At 34.8% G+C, this 25,585-nt stretch overlaps 1 protein-coding gene across 1 annotated transcript in view; it reads left to right on the top strand.

Annotated features, from left to right (window-relative positions):
- The window catches only part of LOC144255054 (rho GTPase-activating protein 7-like), a 238,208-nt gene that overhangs the window by 179,909 nt on the left and 32,714 nt on the right, over positions 1–25,585 (top strand). The window contains exon 2 of the mRNA XM_077799093.1: positions 7,373–7,434. Coding sequence (XP_077655219.1) covers positions 7,373–7,434 — 62 coding nt within the window. The remainder of the gene's footprint in view (positions 1–7,372; positions 7,435–25,585) is intronic.

Raw genomic sequence — 25,585 nt, 5'->3', positions numbered from 1 at the left:
TCCATGTGATTCAAAATAAAGAGTCAATATAGACTAGAACTTTTTTTAAAAAAATACTATTATTTTTCTCAGTGTAATAAGCACTTGATATAAAATTAATATATTAATTCCTGAAATAGCTGTCACTCCTATCTTGCCATATATATCCAGGATCAGATAGTAGTGATGATGTATTTTCTGTTAGACAACCCCAGGACACCTCTACACCATTTCCATTTTTTTTCAGCTTTTAAAAGACAAACAACAACAACAACAAAATAAAACAAAGAAACAAACAACAACAACAATAAAAAACCAACTTGGTCCCCTCACAGTTGACACCTGCTCTCATTCTTGGTTGTCTGTCTTGTCTGTTCCGAAGGAGGAAAAAAGTGACCCTGAGTCAACCTTACCTGGTGAGTAGCATTTAAAGAGGAGCTAAATCAATATTTTATTTTATTTACTTCTTTTAAGTAGCTGGTTTTAAGTTTTATCAATTTTGTGAATAGCATTAGTACAGTATGAACTAAGAAAATAGGCTATCTTTATCCCATTGCATGAAATAGAAATGATTTATTAGACCTTTAAGTATCCTTAACGTGATTATTGCTTATATTCTATAGTTCCAAATTACATGCTCCATTTTGATTAGGGAGAGACACAATCAACACAGATTCAGCTACTTCCACTCCATAATGAGCCATTGCCTCTGGACATCCTAAGTCCTTCAACAAGCATATATTTTCCTGCTTAGACCTATATCCAAATGTCAATCCAAATATCATAGTAGTATTAACATATTCAATGGTCAGATAATGAGTGCTTCTTTCTGGTCATTTGGATACTTAATTTAGACTCTAACTAAATATCTTTCACCAAATGTTGTGCTAGAGAAAAAAGTTGTATGTAATAAATATATAGTATAAGAACTAGTCTTGGTCTAATCAAGTACTTTGAAAATGTTTAATCATTGTCTTTTATAGTCTTGCACAAACATTTTAATCTCTTATATTTATGTGCAACTATTTTAGTTTACATTCATCTACAAACAAGTAATATTGAAGGGGTCAATTGAGGTATCCATGAAAATTTAATGCTAGACAATCCATTCCTTATACATGATTTTAAAAGCATGACATGTACTAAAATAAAAATGCCTCTTGTAAATACATGTAAATTTATGTATATAGGTAAAATTACTAAATCTATTCACTTTAAAAACTATTTGACTTTTTGATGGCTTTTCTGGGGATAGGATTTTGTGAGGTCAGGCTTTTCTAGTTAAGCCTACTGGCATGTAAACCAATGTTTGAATTTTAACTTCATTTTTTTAATATTTTTTTGTTATAGGTGGACACAATATCTATTTTATTTTTATGTGGTGCTGAGGATCAAACCAAGTGCCTCCTCACACATGCTAGGCAAGTGCTCTACCTCTGAGCCACAACCCTGGTCCTTAACTTCATTTTAAAGCTAAGAATACTACATTTATTGTTTTCAAAATAACAATATTCAAATGACACCTTGAGAAATAATATATCTTAGATGAGTCCACGAATTTGTATTTTTTTTAAACTACGCTGAAAAGACCAATGGATTAAACTTATGTACAGGAGTTATGACCTAGAACCAGAGAATTAATTGAGGGAAAACAAGATCAGAACATCCAAAGCACCAACTTCATCCAAGAACTCTGTTTCTAATAGAGCAAACCATAAAACTGCCTAATGATTGAGGACAATGCCACAAAACCTTGGCAAGGCAGCAGGTTGAAGTGATGTTGCACTTTAAGATTTTGGTTTTGTTCCCTAGTGATACACCCACCTCAAAACTTGGAATTCAGGATATTACATGATTTGATTAGGGCCACATTCTATTAATAAAAGAATCAAAAGTTGTTCCTGGTTAGATGTGATTTTTACATGCACTTTAATAGCATATATTCTTTGCATTAATATTCTAAATTTCTTCTCTACCATTTATTTTCTTCACATGAGCAAGAGAGGAGATGGCACATTATATAAAGAAAGGTGGAGAGCAATTGTAAATTGCAGTGTCCTATAATATTAGCAAAACCTTCTGAGTGCACAGTGCACAGTACTTACGGATAGACTAGGTATCATTATGCTCCCATGATTTACCAGAAATAGAGTAAAACATCATCCCTGGCCCTGAAGAGGTTACTGTCTTTTGAGAGAGCCAGATTGCCAAGCATACTATTTTCAATGTAATGTTTTCACTACTAACAGTAAACATATTGATTATGTTTTTAACACTCATGGCATTGATCTTGATTACAAAAAGAATTCCAGAGGTAGTTTCTGTCCTTGCAGGGCTAATAGTCTAGCTCAATATAAGAAGTATCTAATATTTAAGGGGATATCACTATTTGGGAAAATATGAGCCATGGTCTTAGTTGGCTTTCTGTCTCCGTGATCAAAATACCTGACAAGAACAATTCAGAGGAGGAAAAGTTTATTTGGGACTTAAATGAACTTTGAAGTCTCAGTCCATGCTGACTCCAATGCTCTGGGCCTGGCACATCATGGGGAAAGGGCCCAGCAGAAGAAAGCCACTCAGCTCATGGTGGAGTCAGGAAGCAGAGAGAGAGACAGAGACAGAGATGGAGATATTTATATATATTTATTATATTTATTTACATAAATATATATTTATATAAATGTATATATTTCATAAATATATATTTCATAAATATATTTATTAAATATATAAATATATTTATTATATATAAATATCTCCATATATATACATATGTATATGGAGAGAGAGAGATTTGAGGCAGAAGAGAGAAAGGAATGACAGGAAGAACAAAACTTCCAGGACACACCCCCAGTGACCCACTTCCTCCATCCATATCCTACCTGCCTCACCTGCCTCCAGTCACTACCCAGTCAGCCCGTTCAAATTAAGAAAGACAGATTAGGTCACAGTTTATGTAATCTAATCACTTCACCTCTGAATATCCCTGCGTTAACAGGAGCTTTGGGGGACACCTCACATGCAAAGCATAACCGTCAGCAGTACCAGTGGTGGAGACACATGTGTGAAGACAGAGTCAGGAGTCACAGCTCAGATGATTGTTTCCAAAGGTCAGTTGAGCAAGAATTTTCTCTTCTGTTGCAGGTAAACATGCTTCAGGAGTATTGTCCAAGTGATAACTGTGTGCTGGGCACACTGTACATTCTTTAGTGAAGAACTATGTAGGATTGTATGTGATCTGAAAAAATAGCAGCCTATAAGCCTTATTAAACCAAAGGCAAATCATTTTTATTAGGATGCTTAGGAAAACAGTCAAAGAGAACCTTACAGCACATACTTTTTGTTAGCTACATCATACTATCAAGGACTTTTTTTTTTTCAGTGTTGGGAATTGAACCCAGGGCCTCCAGCAAGCTAAACAAATGTTCTACCACTGACTTGCATCTTCAGTCTGTAATAGGGTTTATAAATAACCTGAGTTAATACTTTCTTTTTCCACATCTATGTTGCCATGGCAACAAATGTAGAAGACCCACTGAGTAATCAGTCATTTTAAATTAAGGACACACTTTGATATAGATGTCTTTATTTTTCCTTTCCTGAAAAGAAACAGTCAGAAGGCCATGAATTTGAATCCTATTAAATATTAATTTCACCCCAATTTTTGTGACTCGCTGTCACTTTTAAACTTCAGATCTTCTGCCAAAATAGGTGAGAAGTTTTTTTTTTTTATGTGATGCTGGTGGTAAAACATAAAGTTCTTATATTATATTGTAGCATCTCTCTGTCTTCCTGTCTCTCTTTCTTAGCCACTCTTTCCCTTGATTTAGATCTATTGAGTAATTTCAAGCCATTTATTTGTCCCCATATATCTTATGATTATGATTCTATGGTTAGAGAATACCTATGTATTAATAATATACAGATCATTGTGAATTTAATCTTAAATAATATAAATCACAAACAACTTTCCTCTAAACACAATGGAAATGGCATCCGATCTGGTCTTGGAGCCTGTTTTCTTTCTGGAGAATGGCCATAAAGAGTAGCCCCACCCTGACAGGCTCCAGGGATTTGATGATAGGTGTTTGCTGTGTGCCTTTCACAGGGTTCTGGGGTATCCTTGTGCATGGTTCAGTGCCTGAGTGCTGAGTGTGTGACCAGGTGTGCATCCCATAGCCAACTTGGTTATACCATCAGCTACCTTCAGGGCTCTTCTCTGACTTGTGTCTAGTTATTCCTACCAAGATAACTCTCTAGAAAGAAGTCAGGTGTATCAGTCAGGTGATGCACAGGCGGCAACTCAAAAAAACACACAAGATAACAGAAGCAGGCTTTGCTTACAGATCTCAGAAAGAAGAGAACAGTGTGCCTCACAGGACCAATAGGAGGCGGGAGCCATCCAGGACTCATAGGCTCCATTAGAGGACCTGTGGTAAGGATGTGGAGCATCTCTCCATGTGCTGATTGGCCATTGGTATATCTTGTTTGGATAAATAAATGTCTGCTCAAATGTCTTGCTCTTTTTATTTACTATGGAGTTCTAGAAATTTGTTGTATATTCTATCCACTTATCATTGATATGATCTTCACACATTTTCCCTCATCTCATCAGCTGTCTTTTGATTTTTGATCATCAAAATGAACAGGAACTTTTAACTTTGATAATATTTACATCCATGTTATGTTTGAAATGTTTTTCTTTGATTTTTGTACTTTTGGCATTTAAGAAACCACTACCTCACCCAAGGTCACAAAGATTTGCTCTTATGTTTTCCTTCAAAAGTGTGATAGTTTTAACTTAACTCACTGATCCATCTCAAGTTATTATTTTGTATATGATATGGCATATCCTTTGCATGTAGATATCCAATTTTCTCAACATCATTTATGGAAAAGACTATTCTTTCTCCATTAAATTATTATGGCTTCCTTATAAAAATCAAGCAACCATAAATATCAAGATTTATTTTTGGACTCTAGATTCTATTTTATTGGTCAACATGTCTGAGCTTGTGCCAGTCCCATCCCTGTAGCTTTAGGATAAGTGTTGGATTCAGGAAGTTTGAGTCCTTCCACTTTGTTCTTTTTCATTATTGGCTGTTCTGAATCCTTTTGTTTTTATATTAATTTTAGGATTACCTTGTCAACTTTTTCCAAAAAAAAAGGTCAGTTGAGAGTTTGACAAGGGACTGAGCTATCTCTGCAGATCAATTTGGGGAGTACTGTCCATTTTAACAATCTTAAATCTTCAAATAATAAGCATGGAATTATTTATATTTATTTAACACTCTCCTTTCAATGATATTTTACAATTTTTGTCTTATACTTATTTTGTTAAATTTATTCATGAAAATTTTATTGTTTCAATGCTACTATAAATGGAATTTTTCTTAGTTTCATTTTCAGATTAATTGCTAAGAAATAAAATTGTCTTTTGCATATTAATCTGTTTTTTGCCTTTTGATATTTTTAAATATTCAGTTTTCTTTTAAACAAATATTGCCGTTTGTCTCTGAATCCCAAGCTTTCATTTGAATTACTATATTGCAAAGAACGTAAGTCATTTAAAAAGAAGCAAACACTAGTTCATTTTAATATGATACCTGCAATGATTTTGCATAGTTTTCTTATGCTGATTTTAGATCATATAAATCTTTAATGCTTGCACTTTTCCTAGGAAATGGAAAACAACTTAGATATCTGTGTTTTTCTCAGTAAGTTCTAAAGGTCACAAGTCAGTAATAGCATTTAGCAAGGTAGATCAAGACTTTTACTATATCTGATCACTTTTGTTTGCATGCATTTTTGTGGACACTTGGAAGTGTGTGAATTAACTAATAAAAATTTTAGCTTTACTTGGTCCCTGCCATATTCCAGGACCTGGACTAACTGGTTCCTTGCTCACTGAGGACTCTGCCTTTTATTGCCTAGGAGTTAGAGAGTGAAAGGTAGCATCAAATTGAAGTAAAATGATGCAAAATTGCTCCTCTTACCTAAAGGGGAAAAATAATAGAAACATAATTCCCTCTCAAAATCAAGAGAAACACAGAGGGTTTTTTTCTATTTAATAAACCTATAATATACCCTCAGAAATTGTCTTTTTATGTATTTGTCATATTATTTCCTGGCAGCATTTAATTTTTCATTGAAGAGTCATTGTAACTAAAATCCATCACAGTTGAATGATCATAGTAAATCATCTGTTTAAAGAGAAATTTAACTTATAACAGCTATTGAGTGCATTTTTTACAATTAAACAATGACCAATCCAAAGAATTTGAGACAGACCCAGTAATGCTGACTTTCAAAGTTAGCCATAAATCACTAAATTAGAGCGTGTTGGCTAAAGTTAGCAGTGTTGATTGAGGTTTTTGCACTTTTAATTATGTATTATTTCCTGAGATAGGTGATCTGAGAAAAGGGAATTAACATAATCATTGAATTATGCTATACTCCTAGTTCTTGACTGAGCCAAGGATAATTTGGATATGGCTTCATGTCTGTTTCTATTTACCTTTAAATGGTCTGAGGGATGGGAATAGAGGATTCGAGACTTGGCAATACTGAGTGTACTATCTGTGAAAGATTAAATGTGTCCTCAACTATTCCCAAGGGGCTTCAATGACAGAGAGCTCCCAGAAAAAACTCAGGGCTGCCCAGGGAAAATCTGAAAGACAATAAGTGAGTACCATTTGTACTCTGAGGTCTCTGCTGCCAACATGATTTGCTGGGCCTGGGAACACAGGACCAACCTCAGCAAACGCAATATTCACTGTCATGATCCAAATGTGTTTCTTGTCATCTTGAAATCCCTGGTTTTGCACTGGAAATGTGGCTCAATCGTTGAGCATTTGCCTGGCATGTGCAAGGCCCTGGATTAAAACAAAACAAAACAAAAATGTTTCTCATAAATTTCTTCATATATATCTCTTTATATTGGTAAACATAGGGAGAAGGAGCCAAAAAAAGAACTTTTATTCTTAGACCCTGAGCTCATGGGACAGGATGATGCAGACAGATGATATGACCATGGATCGGATAATTCATGCCTAAAATTCTTACAAAATCTATTCATATGATAAAGGTATATCTCTTCCTTCTAGATCAATGCTACATTGCTTAGTAAACTAGTCATTGTCTAAGAAAGGTGTCTTTATTTGCATTTAGGAAATAAAGTTATAGAACCAGAGTAAGATTGAAATGTATCTCACTTTTTTTTGTCTTGCAGTTTTATTTGAAATATTTTTTCTCAAATAACAGAGTCATAATCTTTACACTTCTTTAAATAGCTTTAGATTGTGTCTTGTCTTGACACTACCACCTAACAAATTTCTAGCCCCATTTCCAGCCCACTGAAGTCTGTATGTTCTATATTGTGCTTCTTACACAGGTCTTTGCATGGGAAGGCAGAAGGACAAATCATAAAGAACATGAGTTTTGTAACACAGAACAGTGAGTTTAAAAACTGATGTTAAGAATGCTTTTAAAGCTTGTGTTTACAATCTCGAAAATTATGGTATTAAGAACACTATCATGTATTGAGGACTCACTATGTTCCAAGTACTGTTTTAAGAACCTAATAAATATAACCTCCATCAAGTTCTCCTACAGCCTCTAAGGAACTATATTATCTATTATAGAGATGGAGAAAGGGAATAAAGAGCAATTCCCTGCCAAGAGGCAGAGCTGGGATTCAATCCCAAGAGGCCTGTGTACAGCGTCTGTGCCCTTAAGCTCTTTGCTACATTTTTATCTTTGCACTGTGTGGATAGACCTCCTTTACAAAACAGAATTGACAAAAATAAAATAAATTATGCCAAGATGATTTTAAACTGGAAAATGATTATTGAAGACTAGGTATTATTATTAGCTATTATATCACTAACAAATATTTTAATAGGATTTTTATAATACAGTTTAGAGTAAACTTACCCCCAATTATGAAACCCAATTAGATTACTCACTTTTATCAGAGTGAAAATAGCAAAAAATGTTTATAGCTTTTAAAGGACCTGTAGTCTAAGAAGGCACTTCTAGAATTTATTGAACAGAGCTCATTTAATTACTTTACAATTAAAAACTTGAAGGATTTTAAATAGCCAATGAACTACATGGAATTTAAGGCATATCAGTGTTTTCTATAATCGAATGTATGGATATGGTTTAATGGTTCTCTATTGTACCTATAGATAGGTTAAATATCATGGTAGCATAGCTACTATTATCTCTTTATCAAAGAAGCTTCTTGTGAAGTTTTCCTGTAGGTGAGAGAACATTTCACATGGAAGTAAATATGAGGACTTAATAACCACTAATTATTATATTTATGGAAGGAAGGTGGTAATGGGGACTTTAAAAATAAGAAAGCCTGCATGAGATTAAAGGAATAAATTTCAATATTCTTATGAAATATTTATTGAGTTCGTATCCACCCTTCATACTATGGGTTTTGACTAGGAAAAGGCATCAGGAAAGAGGGGCTTGGGTTGAATATAATAGGATAAGTACACTTTTCACAGAAAGAACTGAATATGCTTCTAATTAGAGCCAACATGAAGATGCCATGTGAGGCTGGGACCCCTGCGAGGCTGATGGTCCTGAGCTCCTGATGTGGGCACAGGGTTGAGGGATTGACACCTAGCCCATGGGGAGAAGCAAGGCACTGGAAGTGCAGGATGAGTATGAAAATTAATGTCTCAGATGGAGGAATAGTGTCAAAGCCCGATAAGTGAGGGTGAAAATAAATTTTTCAAAGAGAGTCAAGGGACCATCTGAGCTGAAACAAGAGCCAGACCGAAAATTGAAGAATCCCAGAATGTAAAGCATTATGATTCAACAAATTCGATTCTAAAATTAAGGCTTTTAGAGTCAAACTAGAGTTTTGGTGGCTTTCCCCCATCCCATCCGCAAATCTACAGGACTATACTGGAAATATTCAAAGGTTTAACTTAGACCAGAGTAACTGAACGTCCTTCTCAGAGAATCATTGAACTACCAAGAGGATACCACTGTCAAATCAGACTGAAGCGAAGTTTATTCAGCCTTACTAAGAAATTCCAGGGTGCATCAGCACCTGTGAAGCCTGAACAAAGCATGGAGAAGTCCAAGTCTGTCTGAATGCTCCCCAGGACCTTTCTTGCTTTTTTGTTCAGGATATTCCATAACATAGATTAGCTTATGAAGTCTAAAGTCATCTCTGATGCTACATTAATTGCACTAAAAGGAGTTTCATCAGTCAGGATATAGCTCACCTTTGGACACCCTGTTGCCTGGCACCAAAGCCCTGATCAACTGTGCCTTTCTTGAATTGTTGTGATAGCCTCTTAATCTAGTCTTTGGAGCCCAAGCCTTTCTTTAACACATCCTTGAAACTACCATCAAAATCAAAGTCTTTTCTTTCCCTCTATAATAATAGTCTCATTATATCACTCACCTATTTGATTCAATTGAATGGTTTCACATAAAATGCTAAATTTAAGGCCATGTAATTCTCTGGCCACTTGTAGCAGAATTCTGTATCTCATACTCCTACTCTGGCAATAGCAAACTGCTATTTAAAACATTTTTCAAATTTCCCCAAAATGTATCATTCCCCCACATTATCCGCCTGAATTATAAGATTTCAGAATTCTAGAACTCCATTTGGATTTTGATTGTAACATGTGTGCCTCTATATGTTGTGCATGATTTTATGGTAGTACTTTTAATTGAAATATAAAATTTAAAAATATCTCTCATTTTGGACTATTCTGCTTTAACTCAGTTCTAGGGACATAATCTCTTTAGAGTCATCCCTGTTAGTTAAATCAATGCTATTTATTATGCTAAAATATATTGCTATGCATTTTGGAAAAATGAGCTTAATTATTTCCCTTTAAGAATTTCATATTAAACTTAGAAGCAAAAAAATGTAATTCCTCTAAGTTGTGAAAGGAAAATTCACATTAGTTTAGGTACAGGGTTAGTGCCCAGATACTAGTTCAAGAGAACATAGGAAGAGCTAGGTTCTGTGGCTCACATTATTATTTTCCTTTTTAAGTTTATTTTTTGTTAGAACATTATAGTTATACACAATAGTTGGGTTCATTTTGAAAAATCATACATGCATGGAATCTACTCCATTTCAGTCCTCACTCCATACCCCTTTCCTTTCTCACCCCCCTCCTATTCTCCTTTCTCTATCCTACTGATCTTCCTTTCATTTATTTATTACTTTTGATTTGGGCTTTATACATATACATAAAAGTGGAATTTACTGTGATATATTTATTCATGCATATAGTGTGATTTTGTTAAATTCATTCTTCATTTCCTCCACTTTCCCAACCCTCCTCCATCCCTCTCAATCTCCTTCTTGTACTCTACTGATCTTCCCTGTACCTTTATGATATCCAACCACCCCTCCACCTTTTCCCTTATTTTGCTCCAGCTTCCACATATGAGAAAAATTTGACCCTTGATTTTTTGAGTCTGGGTTATTTCACTTAGCATTATGTTCTCCAGGTCTATCCATTTACCAGTAAATGCCATATTTTCATTTTTCTTTATGACTGAGAAAAACTCCATTGTGTATATACCACATTTTCTTTATTCAATTTGCATGTTATTTAAAACATCCTGAGTGAGATTATTAACCTATTTTCCCAAGATTAGCTGAATTTTCTTCCCTGAGGTAAAATTCCATTGTATATAAGCATATATAATTCCATAATTTGGCTATTGTGAATTGTGCTACTATAAATGTTAATGTAGCTGTACCATGATAATATGCTCATTTTTATTCTTTGGGGTAAATATCAGGAGTGGGATAGCTAGGTCCTATGGGGTTTCATTCCTAGTTTTTTTGTGGAATCTCCATTCTGCTTTCCAGAATGGTTGTACTAATTTGCAGCCCTACCAACAATGTAAGAGTATGCATTTTTGCCTATTCTAGATCATGGGAGGTCTTTCCATCTTCTAAGGTCTTCTTTAGTTTCTTTACTCAGTGTTCTATAATTTTCATTGTAGATATCTTTCACCTCCTTGATTAGATTAATTGTAAAGTGATTTTTAAGTTATTGTGAATGGAAGTTTTCTTGATTTCTTTCTTAGCAGGATCACTGTTGGAGTATAGGGAAATCATTTATAAATACTGATCTTATATCCTACTACTTTGCTGGATCTATGTGTCAGCTCTACAAGTCTTCTGATGGTTTTTTAAAATTTTTTATTTTATTTTATTTTTGGTCTTCTAGATATAGGATCATGTCATCAATGATAGTTTGGCTTCTTCTTTCCCTCTTTGTATTCTTTTAATTTCCTCCTGTTGTCACATTGCTTTGGCTAGGGTGTCAAGAACTATAGTGAATGGGCATGGTGAGAGTGGATATCCTGGCCTTGTTCCTGATTTTAGATCAAATTAAATTTGGTTTTTCTCTATTCAGTATGATGTTGGCTTTAGGTTTTTTATATCTATACTTTATAATATTGATGTAAATTCCCCCTATCCCTAGTTCCTCAGTGTTTTTAACATGAATCAGTGCTGGATTCTATCAAAGGCCCTTTCTGTGTCTATTGAGATAATCATGCTTCTTGTCCTTAATTATATTTGTGTGGTGAACTACACTTATCGATTTGCATTTGTTGAACCAACCTTGCATCCCATTTTATCACAGTGTATTATCTTCTTGATTTTTTAAATGCAGTTTACTGACATTTTATTAAGGATTCTTGTGTCTATGTCCACCAGAGATTATGGGCTGTTGTTTCTTTCCTTGAAATGTTTTTGTCTGGTTTTGGTATCAGCTTCTTGTGTTCCCTCCCTTTCAATTTCATGGAATAATTTGAGAAAGATTAGCGTTAGTTGTTCTTTAAATGTCTGGTAGAACTCAACTGAGAATCCACCTGATCCTGGGCTTTTCTTTGTTAGAAGGCTTTTAATTGCTGTTTCAATTACATCATGTAATATGGTCTGTTTAGGTTTCTATATCTTTCTAGTTCAATCTGGGAAGGTCATATGTGCCTAGAATTTTTTTTAATGTCGTCTTCTAGGTTTTTAGCTTATTGCAGTATACATTTTCAAAATAGTTTCTGAATAACTGGATTTCAGACGTATCTATGGTGATATTGCCTTTTCATCTTTCATTTTATTTATTTGGTTCTTTTCATTTTCTTTTGGTTAGTTTGGCTAAATGCTAATTATCTTATCAAAGAATCAAGTTTTTGTTGCATTGATCCAGTGTATTTTTTTAAATTTTCAGTTTCATTAATTTCAGCACTGATCTTAATTATTTCCTATCGTCTACCGATTTTGGAATTAGTTTGTTCTTCCTTTTCATAGGTCTTGAGGTTGAGCATAAGATTATTTATTTTGGATATTTTTTCTAAACCCAGGGATGCTTTACCACTGAACCCAGCCCTTTTTGTTTTTATTTTGAGACAGGATATCACTAAGTTGCTTATGGCCTTGCTGAATTGCTGAGACATATTTTTTGATAAAGAAGTGTTTAATTTTATAATAACATTCATGGGCATTCATGCATAATGCATGAGGAAAAAAATGAAATATGTTTCTAAATCTGACAGAATGGACCCACAGTTGGAACAATCCTCCCATCAAGAGTCATAATTCTTCTCAAGGGCTATTGCACTTAGATAATTAGATTATTCTTCCCTATATGTCACGGAAACAGGTTACAAAATTCCATAGAATAATCAACTCTATGTTGAGAAAAATTTATTTGATAGAAGAATAATTGAAAAAAACTGTATTCCAATCCTTGTTTTTTATATTTTAAAAAATATGCTACATAGATTGTCAAACATTTAACTTGAATGAATGCAACTTAACTTGGAAAACAGAATGGCACAGTGTTCTCTGTGATGAGAAAGTATGGCAGTATTTGGTTGTATTTGTAATGACTAATAAAGAGAAAACCTACCAGAAATATGTAAAAATATTCAATATCCTTAGCAATGGGAAACACAAATCAAAACTACACTGAGATTTCACCTCACTATACTCAGCATGACAAACATCAAGAATTCAAATAATAATGAAGACTGGATGTGGGAGGAAAGGAACCTGTTGATTGAATAGTAAATTAGTTTAACCATCAAGAAGATTAATATGGAGATTATTCAAAAGACTAAGAATGGAAACACCATATGACCCAGCTCTATCACTCCTTGGCATTTATCCTAAAGAAATACAGTCAACATACTGTAGATACAGGGATACCCATGCTTATAGCAGCACAGTTTACAACAACCAAATTATGGAAGCAGCCTAGGTGTCCATCAACGGATGACTGGATAAGGAAAATGTGGTGTAGACACACAATGGAACCAGAACAACAAAATGATGTCATTTTCAGGAAAAATTGGATGGAACTGGAGAACATTGTGCTAAGTGAAATAAGCCAATCTGAAAAGTCAAGAGTTGAATGTTTTCTCTCATACATGGAAGTTAGAGTGAAAGAGAGAATTTAAAGGGGGGGGGGTCTTGTGAAAATAGAGGAGATCAGTAGAGTAGATTAAGGGTGTCTGGGGAGGTAGACAGGAAATAAAGGGGGAGTGTGAAGGAATGAAACAGAACAAATTGTGACCTGCATATAGATGTATATTTATACATCACAATAAATTCCATTATTATGTAAAACTATAATGCACCTATAAAATAAGAAACATATCATATGGAACATTATTTTTAATTTAGTATATATACTAAATGAATATTATTATTTTTTAATTTAGTATGTATACTAAATCAATATTATAAAGTATAGATATAAAAAACCTAAAGCCAACATCATACTGAACAGAGAAAAACCAAATTTAATTTAGTATACATACTAAATTAAAAATAATATATATATATATATATATATATATATATATATATATATATAATCTCTGGTTCTATTTAATGTAATAAATTTTTACATACGAAAAACAAACACATGCAAAATGATTCAAAATTTACAAAATGTTTAACCTGATGATGTTATCCTCACAACAACCCTGTGAGATATTCCTACTTCCAGAGCAGAGGCAAGAGACTTGATTAAATCAAATGATTAGACAGGCAGTTTCACTGGTACACAGTAAAATGCAAATTTCAGCAAAGTATTTGGCAAATATTTTGTCATCCACAGTTGGAAAGGAAACTGAAGACCTTCAAATTTTTTATTTATTGCTGATAAACAATGTTGGACACATTATTTAAGCTCTAGAAACCTTAGTCATATTCATTCATGGAGTTGATCAGAGATATCATAATACTAATGGAGAATTAAATGATCACACAAATTAAGACACTTGGCATATCATTTGGCACACAGTAAATGCTCATCTAATGTTAATTATTCTTATCTCAAAAGATGAGAATAAAAATGCTAAATATACACGGGCTGGGGTTGTGGCTAAGCGGTAGACTGTTATCCTAGCACATGTGAGGCCCTGGGTTCGAGCCTCAGCACCACATATAAATAAATAAAATAAAGGTATTGTGTCCAACTACAACTAAAAAAATAAATAAATTTTTTTAAATGCTAAGTATACAAACAATATAGATCATTCCATCCTGTGAAATATCGAAAATACGTTTTTGAAAAATTATAAAAGGATGACACTGCTCTGGACATTAAGGATATTATAATGGTGTTGTAGGAAAAAATGAGTGAAATCATTTTAGTACAAGCTAAAGTCACTTCTGTATAAAAAATGCAAGGATCAAAGACAGTTATTTTGACCTGTCATTCCTTTTTCTCACTTGCTGCTCCAAAATATAGAACATTATTTTATATACATCCTAATTTTTAGAGAAAGAAAAACATCTTAAATATTATTTTATTTTTGGCAGACATTGAATGTCACCATATGATAACTAAAAATAATTTTAATCCATGAAGGTTTTGTTCAAGAAATTTGAGCATGTGAATGCATGTGAAGTTACAGAATGTCCACAGTGGAACTTCTTTTTTTACAAGAGAAGGTCTTTTACCTAAGGACCTCCCAAAAGTACCTGAGATTTAACAGGTGCTCAGTAATGTTTATCAAATTAATTAAAATCACAATTACGTGAACAAACTTTTATATTTTCTTGTGATGAATTGGGTCTCTTTTCATCATCTTACATCAGCATAGGACAAAGGAGAATTAAAAGTTCTAAAACAGGGAATAATGCTTTTAGCATTCTTACCTTAAGCAATACATTATTTAAAGTTGGTGTTTACATGTGATATTCAACTTCACATTGAAGTATTATAACTCTTTTCCAAATCTTTCTATTTCATCAATTAGATAGTCAACATCTGTTTGTCTTATGGCAGGATTAGAAAAGACCCTTTGAAAAGAATTAATTTTGTCTCCACATGGCTGGTAGCTTATCAAAGCTGTGCCTTCTTCTATCATTTGTGCTTTAATCTTTGGAGCAATCTGTGTGTAAATGCAAATATTATTAAAAAGAAAATTTTCAAGTAAATACTGTTTTCACATTGTAGATAGCTACATAACTATCATTAGCTTCAAGTAAATTGCAGACAATCTGAAGCGTCAGGGATAATTTTTACGAAGCAGTTTAGCACAGAAAAAAAGCAACATGCTCTATATTCATACCACAGCTCCCATCATTTCATGATTCACAGTTACCAAACTCATAAAATAATGCACGAGGGCTGTAAGGCATTCAAGAAAGATAAGTGACATTTTCTTATGTTTACATGGCAATTCAACAAAATAATCTGGGGTAAAGGTAACATGAAATAGGGGATGGAAAAATAGAACCACGTTTGAGCATTGTGACTTGCATTATTTGGATCATTATTATGCATCCAAAGTTTTCTACAAGGTCACTGCCTTGCAGCAAAACACAGTTTCTTTGTAAATTTCATGGACAAAAGCTCTGTCTATATAATTGTCTTGTTCAGCTCCTGAAATGACATCATGTATGTAGCACTGAATCACATCAGAACATCCTTGGGTATTATAATAGAGCAAAGTGGCACCAACACTTAGAAAAGGGGGGCATTTTGCACCTCCTCAACATGCTCCTCTTCTCCATCTGCTTCTGCCCACAACTTAACTTTAAAATGCTACAAATGCTGCCATCATTTAACTTTCTCATAAGTCTGTCTAATAGTAATACAGAAGCAAATATCTCTCTCTCTCTGTGTGTGTGTGTGTGTGTGTGTGTGTGTGTGTGTTTGTTTTACTGGTTAATGTCTGCACTATTTTAAGAAGTGTTCCATAATCTTCCCTGTTCTTCACTCAGGACCACATTCAGAACCTAAAGGCGTAGCTCTTTGGTCAGTGGGTTGTGTGCAGTTCTAGGAGCCAACTTGCTAAGTCAGTATAAATATGCCTCTTCATAACTCTCAGCTGGTAGTAATTACCCTGGTGGAAAATCACACTTCCATATTCAGAAAAAAATTAAGAGCTTCACTGAGTATTTGCCTCAAACCATAAACTATTTCAATAAAGAGGACTACAGATGGCAAAAAGCAAAACAGAACACCTCTATTTTTTCTTCTGACTTACAAGTCCAGTGAAATTTACTGATGATATAAAAGTTGATGCCCTTAAACACTATGAGATAATTTGTTTCAATGTATCCTGAGGCATCTCAAATTACCTAAAACAAATTTTTTAATAGCAGTAATATTTAAAAAGTGATGGTTTTAAAGTATATATATATATATATATATATATAAAATAATATATATTCATATATATAAATGCAAGTTTACTATAGACAAAAATCGTACAATAAATATATGGATAAATAACATAAAATGGTAGTGAAGTCTCCTTTAATTATTAAAGTAAAGATGAAACATCTCCATTGTATGACATTCATTGGAAATTTTTTCAATGTTGTTAATGGAGGTGCAATAAATTATCTCTCAGTTTCTTGCTCAGATGACCTTATGATAAATATTTCAAATTAGATAATATTTTTCTAAGTATCTCTTCTACTCTCTTTGGAATTGTACTTATTAATATTCCTTTCTTTCTCTCCTACTAAGCCTTCTATTCAGCTTAGGACAAGAATTCTGTTTTATTCATTTTGTACACTTAACTCCTGACTAGAATACCCCCAAAATATTGACTGGTGAATGAATTAACCAAAGAGAAGAAAACTCTGCTGGTTGCACATTTGGCACTCAGATTTTTTTGAAATAAGTTTGAGATTTCAGTTTGATCATTTGAATATTAAGCCACTATCTTTCGGACCATATGATCACAATCCACTAACCAAGCAAACAAAACAGATGTGTTATTTAAAAGGCAATATTATATTTTAAAAAAACATGCACAAATGAAACAAAGTCCACTTTCTTTGTGGAGTCCTTGATCTCTTTCAAAATCTTTGGGATATGTTTAAGTCTTGGTGGGAAATACCAGAAGCAGACATTGGTGAACTCAGCCTAAGTCAAAGATAAAAATTTTACAAGTATCCTTAAGGTCCTGCCTAATTCTTTAATAACTTAACTATATCAGAGGTACTTAATTTATTTGATTTAATTTTAATGTATTTAAAAATACTTTTGGGGGGCTTAACACATATCAGGCACCTGACCCAGAGATAAAAGAAATAGTTCTTGTCCTCAGAGTGCCCAACTTGGCACAAACTCTCATCCTCTTTCTCCAAAAGCCTTTCACATTATTTTTTTAATAATTTTCTTATCTATGAAGCTTTTTCCCATACTCTGGTCTATCATTTCCTTCAACTATCTCTACTTATCCATTACATAACCATTACTTCAAGTATTTTAAACAAATAGTGATAGAGACAATTTTCGTATTTCAGAACTGCCGAGTGACAGAGCTGCCACACGCGCCTGCAGGGAATGCGGACCTGCGACCCACCATCAGGACAGGTCCAGCGGCCTGCTGAGGGGCAGGCCCGTCCCATCCCCCAGTGCCTGCAAGGTAGGCGGGACTGTGACCACCAGCAGATCGGGCCCAGAGGCCTGCTGAGGGGTGAAGCCGGCCCCTCCCCTAGTGCCTGCAAGGTAGGCGAACCTGCGACCCACGGGCAGGTCAGGCCCAGCAACCTGCCAAGTGACAGAGCTGCCACACGCGCTGGCAGGGAACGCGGACCTGGGACCCACCAGCAGGACAGGTCCAGCAGCCTGCTGAGGGGCAGGCCCGTCCCCTGCCCCAGTGCCTGCAAGGTAGGCGGGACTGTGACCACCGGCAGATCAGGCCCAGCGGCCTGCTGAGGGCCAGGCCCGTCCCATCCCCCAGTGCCTGCAAGGTAGGCGAATCTGCCACCCATGGGCAGGTCAGGCCCAGCAACCTGCGGAGTGACAGAGGTGCCCCTCGCGCCTGCTGGGTAGGCGGACCTTTGACTGGCCACCAGAGCAGAACTAGGGCCCTCCAGCGTGGTAGACGGATCACACCAACTGGAGGAGGATCAGAGCCACTACCTGCCCTGCAAGGGAGATTTTTCAACTATACAAGAGCAATATAAATAAATAGAGGGAAAATTTCAAAAACACAACAGTTTCACCAAGCAGAAAGAAACGCCAGCAGTATGAAAAGACAAGGAAAGAAAGGACCACAGGCAATGCAGGTCAACTCAACTTTAGAAGAGGTAATAGCTGCAACAGATGGAATGTCAGATAGAGAGGTCAGGATATACATGCTTCAGATGATCTGGAGTCTCAAGGAAGACATGAGACAGCAAAATCAGACAATGAAAGATCACATTGACAAGGAACTACATAAACAAATCCAGGAAGTAAAAGATCAATTTCACAGGGAGATAGAGATAATAAAAAACAAACAAATAGAAATCCTAGAAATGCAGGAAGCAATAAACCAACTTAAAAACTCAATTGAGAATACTACCAGCAGAGTGGATCACTTAGAAGATAGAACATCAGACAATGAAGACAGAGTATTTCAACTTGAAAAGAAAATAGACAGCTCAGCAAGTCTGCTAAGAAACCATGAGCAGAACATCCAAGAAATATGGGATAATATCAAAAGACCAAACTTTAGAATCATTGGGATACAGGAAGGCACAGAGCTCCAAACCAAAGGAATAAAGAATCTATTCAGTGAAATAATATGAGAAAACTTCCCAGACTTGAAGAATGAGACAGAATCCCAAATCCTAGAAGCCTACAGGACGCCGAATGTGCAAAATCATAAGAGATCCACACCTAGACACATTATAATGAAGATGTCCAACATACAGAATAAGGAGAGAATTTTAAAAGCTACAAGAGAAAGGAAGCAGATTACATTTAGGGGTAAACCAATCAGGATAACAGCTGATCTCTCAACACAGACTCTAAAAGCTAGAAGATCCTGGAATAACATATTTCAAACGCTAAAAGAAAATGGGTTCCAACCAAGAATTGTGTATCCGGCGAAATTAAGCTTCAGCATGGAAGATGAAATTAAAACATTCCATGATAAACAAAGGTTAAAAGAATTTGCAGCTAGAAAACCATCTCTTCAAAAAATCCTTGGCAAAACACTACAGGAAGAGGAAATGGAAAACAACAATGAAAACCAACAGTGGGAGGTAGGACAGTAAAGGGGGGAAAATAATCAAAGAGGAAAACAAATCAGGTTTAGTAGCATTAATAAACAAATATGGCTGGAAGAACAAACCATATCTCAATCATAACCCTAAATGTTAATGGCTTAAACTCACCAATTAAGAGACACAGGCTAGTTGAATGGATCACAAAACAAGACCCAACATTATGCTGCCTATAGGAGACGCATTTGATAGGAAAAGATATACATAGACTGAAGGTGAAAGGTTGGGAAAAATCATATCACTCATATGGACTGCAGAAACAAGCAGGACTGTACATACTCATATCAAATAAAATAGATTTCAAGCCAAAGTTAATCAAAAGGGATAAAGAGGGACACTACATACTGTTCAAGGGAACCATACACCACCAAGACATAACAATCATAAATATATATGCCCCAAACAACGGTGCTGCTATGTTCATCAAGCAAACTCTTCTCAAGTTCAAGAGTCTAATAGACCACCATACAATAATCATGGGAGACTTCAACACACCTCTCTCACCACTGGACAGATCTTCCAAACAAAAGTTGAATAAGGAAACTATAGAACTCAATAACACAATTAACAACCTAGACTTAATTGACATATATAGAATATACCACCCAACATCAAGCAGCTACACTTTTTTCTCAGCAGCACATGGATCCTTCTCAAAAATAGATCATATATTATGTCACAGGGCAACTCTTAGACAATATAAAGGAGTAGAGATAATATCATGCATCTTATCTGATCATAATGGAATGAAACTGAAAATCAATGATAAAAGAAGGAAGAAAAAATCATGCATCACTTGGAGAATGAACAATAGGTTACTGAATGATCAATGGGTTTTAGAAGACATGAAGGAGAAAATTAAAAAATTCTTAGAGATAAATGAAAACACAGACAAAACATATCGGAATCTATGGGACACATTGAAAGCAGTTCTAAGAGGAAAATTCATTGCTTGGAGTTCATTCCTTAAAAAAAGAAAAAACCAACAAATAAATGATCTCATACTTCATCTGAAAATCCTAGAAAAAGAAGAACAAAACAACAGCAAAAGAAGTAGAAGGCAAGAAATAATTAAAATCAGAGCTGAAATTAATGAAATCGAAACAAAAGAAACAATTGAAAAAATTGACAAAACTAAAAGTTGGTTCTTTGAAAAAATAAATAAAATTGACAGACTCCTAGCCATGCTAGCGAAGAGAAGGAGACAGAGAACTCGAATTACTAGCATACGGGATGAAAAAGGCAAGATCACAACAGACACTTCAGAAATACAGAAGATAATCAGAAATTATTTTGAATCCTTATACTCCAATAAAATAGAAGATAGTGAAGGCATCGATAAATTTCTTAAGTCATATAATCTGCCCAGATTGACTCAGGAGGATATAGACAACCTAAACAGACCAATATCAATTGAGGAAATAGAAGAAACCATCAAAAGATTACCATCTAAGAAAAGCCCAGGACCGGATGGGTATACAGCAGAGTTTTACAAAACCTTTAAAGAGGAACTAATACCAATACTTTTCAAGCTATTTCAGGAAATAGAAAAAGAGGGAGAACTTCCAAATTCATTCTACGAGGCCAACATCACCCTGATTCCGAAACCAGACAAAGACACTTCAAAGAAAGAAAACTACAGACCAATATCTCTAATGAACCTAGATGCAAAAATCCTCAATAAAATTCTTGCGAATCAGATACAAAAACATCTCAAAAAAATTGTGCACCATGATCAAGTAGGATTCATCCCTGGGATGCAAGGCTGGTTCAATATACGGAAATCAATAAATGTTATTCACCACATCAATAGACTTAAAAATAAGAACCATATGATCATCTCGATAGATGCAGAAAAAGCATTCAACAAAGTACAGCATCCCTTTATGTTCAAAACTCTTGAAAAACTAGGGATAACAGGAACATACCTCAACATTGTAAAAGCAATTTATGCTAAGCCTCAGGCTAGCATCATTCTGAATGGAGAAAAATTGAAGGCATTCCCTCTAAAATCTGGAACAAGACAGGGATGCCCTCTATCACCACTTCTATTCAATATAGTTCTCGAAACACTGGCCAGAGCAATTAGACAAACGAAAGAATTTAAAGGCATAAAAATTGGAAAAGAAGAACTTAAATTATCACTATTTGCAGATGACAGGATTCTATACCTAGCAGACCCAAAAGGGTCTACAAAAAAACTACTAGAACTAATAAATGAATTCATTTCATATTACACATATAGAGCGCAAGTTTTCAAGTCACTGGTTGTACACAAAGTATTTTCACATCTTTCAGGTCTTCATATATGTACTTAGGGTAATGATGTCTAACTCATTCCACCATCATTCCTGCCCCCTTGACTTGTGCCCCCCAAGGCTTTGCCCTATCTAAAGTCTCTCCATTCCTTCCATCCTCCCCCACCTCCAAAGCCCTTATGAGTCAGCATCCTCATATCAAAGAAAATATTCGGCCTTTTGTTTTTTGGGATTGGCTAACTTCATTTAGCATTATATTCTCCAACTCTATTCATTTACCTGAAAATGTCATGATTTTATTCTCTTTTAATGCCGAGTAATGTTCCATTGTGTATATATACCAAAGTTTCCCTATCCATACATCTACTGAAGGGTTGGTTCCACAGTTTAGCTATTGTGAATTGTGCTGCTATGAACATTGATGTGGCTGTGTCCCTGTAGTATGCTGTCTTTAAGTCCTTTGGGTATAGTCCAAGGAGTGGGATAGCTGGGTCAAATGGTGGTTCCATTCCCAGTTTTCTAAGGAATCTCCATACTGCTTTCCAGATTGGCTGCACAAATTTGCAGTCCCACCAGCAATCCCCACATCCTTGCCAACACTTATTGTTGTTTGTATTCTTGAGGGCTGCCATTCTGACTAGAGTGAGATGAAATCTTAGAGTAGTTTTGATATGTATTTCTCTAATTGCTAGAGATGTTGAACATTTTTTCATATAGTTGTTGACTGTATATCATCTGAGAAGAAGTGTCTATTCATTTCCTTGGCCCATTTATTGATTGGGCTGTTTATTTTTTGGGTTTAAGATTTTTGAGTTCTTTATATATCCTAGAGATTAGTGTTAGGTTTTTGAGTTCTTTATATATCCTAGAGATTAGTGCTCCATCTGATGTGATTGTAGTAAATATTTGTTCCCATTCTGTAGGCTCTCTATTCATCTCACTGATTGTTTCTTTTGCTTAGAAGAAGCTTTTTAGTTTGAATCCATCACATTTATTGATTCTTGATTTTAATTGTTGTGCCACAGGAGTCTTATTAAGGAGGTTGGGCCCTAACCCAACATGATGGAGATTTGGGCCTACTTTTTCTTCCATTAGGCGTAAGGTCTCTGGTTAATTCCTAGATCCTTGATCACTTTGAGTTAAGTTTTGTGCATGGTGAGAGATAGAGGTTTAATTTCATTTTGTTACATGTGGATTTCCAGTTTTCTCAGCACCATTTGTTGAAGATGCTATCTCTTCTCCGGTGCATGTTTTTGGCACCTGTGTCTAATATAGGATAATTGTAATTTTGGGGGTTAGTTTCTGTGTTCTCTATTCTGTACCATTGGACTACCAGTCTGTTTTGGTGCCAACAATACTGTTTTTATTACTATTGCTGTAAAGTATAGTTTAACGTCTGTAATAGTAGTGCCAACAGCTTCACTCCTCTTGCTAAGGATGGCTTTGGCTATTCTGGGTCTCTTATTTTTCCAGATGAATTGCACAGTTGCTTTTTCTATTTCTATGAGGAATGTCATTGGGATTTTGATTGGATTGAATCTGCATAGTGCATTTGGTAGTATGGTCATTTTGACAATATAAATTCTGCCTATCCAAGAACAAGGTAGATCTTTCCATCTTCTAAGGTCTTCTTTAATTTCTTTCTTTAGCATGCTGTAGTTTTTCTTGTAGAGGTCTCTTTCGTTTATTTCCAAGTATTTTATTTTATTATTTTTTTGAGGCTATTGTAAATGGGGTGGTTTTCCTAGTTAGTTTCTCTTTCTGAGCATTTGTCATTGATGTTCAGAAATGCCTTTGATTTATGGGTGTTCATTTTATATTCAGCTACTTTACTGAATTCATTTATTAGTTCTAGAAGATTTCTGGTGGAATGTTTTTTGAGTCTTCTAGGTATAGAATCATACCATCTGCAAATAGTGATAATATGAGTTCTTTCCCTATCCATATCCCTTTAAATTATTTTTCTATCTGATTGCTCTGGCTAGAGTTTCAAGAACTAAGTTAAATAGAGATGGTGAAAGAGGGCATCCTTGTCTTGTTCCAGTTTTTAAAGGGAATGCTTTCAATTTTTCTCCATTTAGAAATATGTTGGCCTGGGGCTTAACCATACCTCATTTATTATTATTATTATTATTATTATTATTATCATCATCATCATCATCATCATCATCATTGTCATTATCATCATTATCATCATCATCAGTAGTAGTAGTAGTAATATTTTGTTTAGGAATCTTTTTAAAATTTTTTTGGTAGCAAGCATTGAGCCCAAGGGAGCTTAACTATGAGCAATATCCCCAGTCCTTTTTATAGTTATTTATTTTATTTTGAGCTAGGGTTTCACTAATTTTCTGAGGCTAACCTTGAATTTACAATCCTCCTGCCTCAGCCTCCCAAGGGACTGGGATTACAGGTGTGTGCCACTGGCCTAAGGATTCTTGTGTCTGTTCTATTGAATGAGAGTATGCTACATATTTTCTTTCTTGTACTCTTCTTAATAGATTTTTTTTAGGAAAGCTTTTCAATCATAAGATGAATTAAAGCCTATTCTTTCTTTAAGAGTTTCTGTGGTGGGGTTGGGGATTTAGCTCAGTGGCAGAGCGCTTGTCTAGCACACACAAAGCCATGAATTTGGTCTTTGGCCCTGAAAAAAAAAAAAGCAAGGAAAGAATTTTTGTGATTTTAGATAACTTTGAATGCTTACTAAACTTACTGTTCGATTTTCTGGGAATGGTGTTATTATGTGTATGTGACTTACTATTCAATTTTCTGGGAATGGTGTTAATATGCGTACACTTAGAAGTGGGGAGGGATTTTTAACTCTAAATCCTGCCTTTGTAGTGACTGCTGGTCTATTCATTTGGCTACGTTTCTCTGGGGCCACATATATACCACACAAAAGTGTGAATGCATATATGTGAAAAACCCAAATTCATATATTGTAGAAATAATTTTGTCTACCTTTAAGTATATTACCATAAAATTATTTAAAGAGGCTCAGAGTATCTGTAGTTCTACTTTTACATTCCTAATTTTTATTTCTTTTCTATCTCTCATTTTCTTGACCAGTCTCTCCAGAGCTTTGTCACTTCATTCTACTCCCTTTGCAAAACCAGATTTAGTTTATACATTGAATTATTTCATTGTATATGATTCATTTGCTTTCTCTCCTGTCTGTGCTATTTTCTTTATTCCATTCTGATGATCCTAGTCTACTTTTCATTGACTAAATTTTAGTACCATTACTTAGCTAATAAGTTTTTGTTATTTCTATTTTATTAATGCATGAATTTTAGGTTACAATTTTTTCATTTCGTACTACTTCAGTTGTATTTCCAAAGTTTAGAGATGGAATTACTTTGTAATTCAGTTTTAAATGTGTTTGATTTAACAGTAGAATTTTACTTCAACTATAAATTATTTTATCGTCATATGTGTAACAGTTATTGAGGTGTTTACTTGGTTCTCAGTGCTTCTCTAAATCCTATATGTGATGGACTGATGAACTTACTTGTCACATAGCCCAATGACAAGCATTCTAGTCTGTTTTCCCAAATAAAAACTAAGCCATGATAGGTTAAATAACTTGTCCAAAGCCACACAACTAACAAATGACAATGTTGGGCTTTTAACTTAATTAGGCTGAAGAGTCTTTGCTTTTAAAAAGAGTGTGTAATGTCCCTCATGAAGATGAGGAGGTGTGGGGAGAATATTAATTTTCCAAATAAGACCCATGGAGTGTTTGCGAGGCTATTCTTTTGTTGTGTACTTCTAACTTTGTTGCATTATGAGAAGAGAGTGA

Source organism: Urocitellus parryii, chromosome 5, assembly GCF_045843805.1.
Source record: "Urocitellus parryii isolate mUroPar1 chromosome 5, mUroPar1.hap1, whole genome shotgun sequence".
Classification (NCBI taxonomy): Eukaryota; Metazoa; Chordata; class Mammalia; order Rodentia; family Sciuridae; genus Urocitellus; species Urocitellus parryii.
The sequence above is the reverse complement of the archived record's forward strand: the minus strand, read 5'-3'. Positions and strand labels throughout refer to the sequence as shown.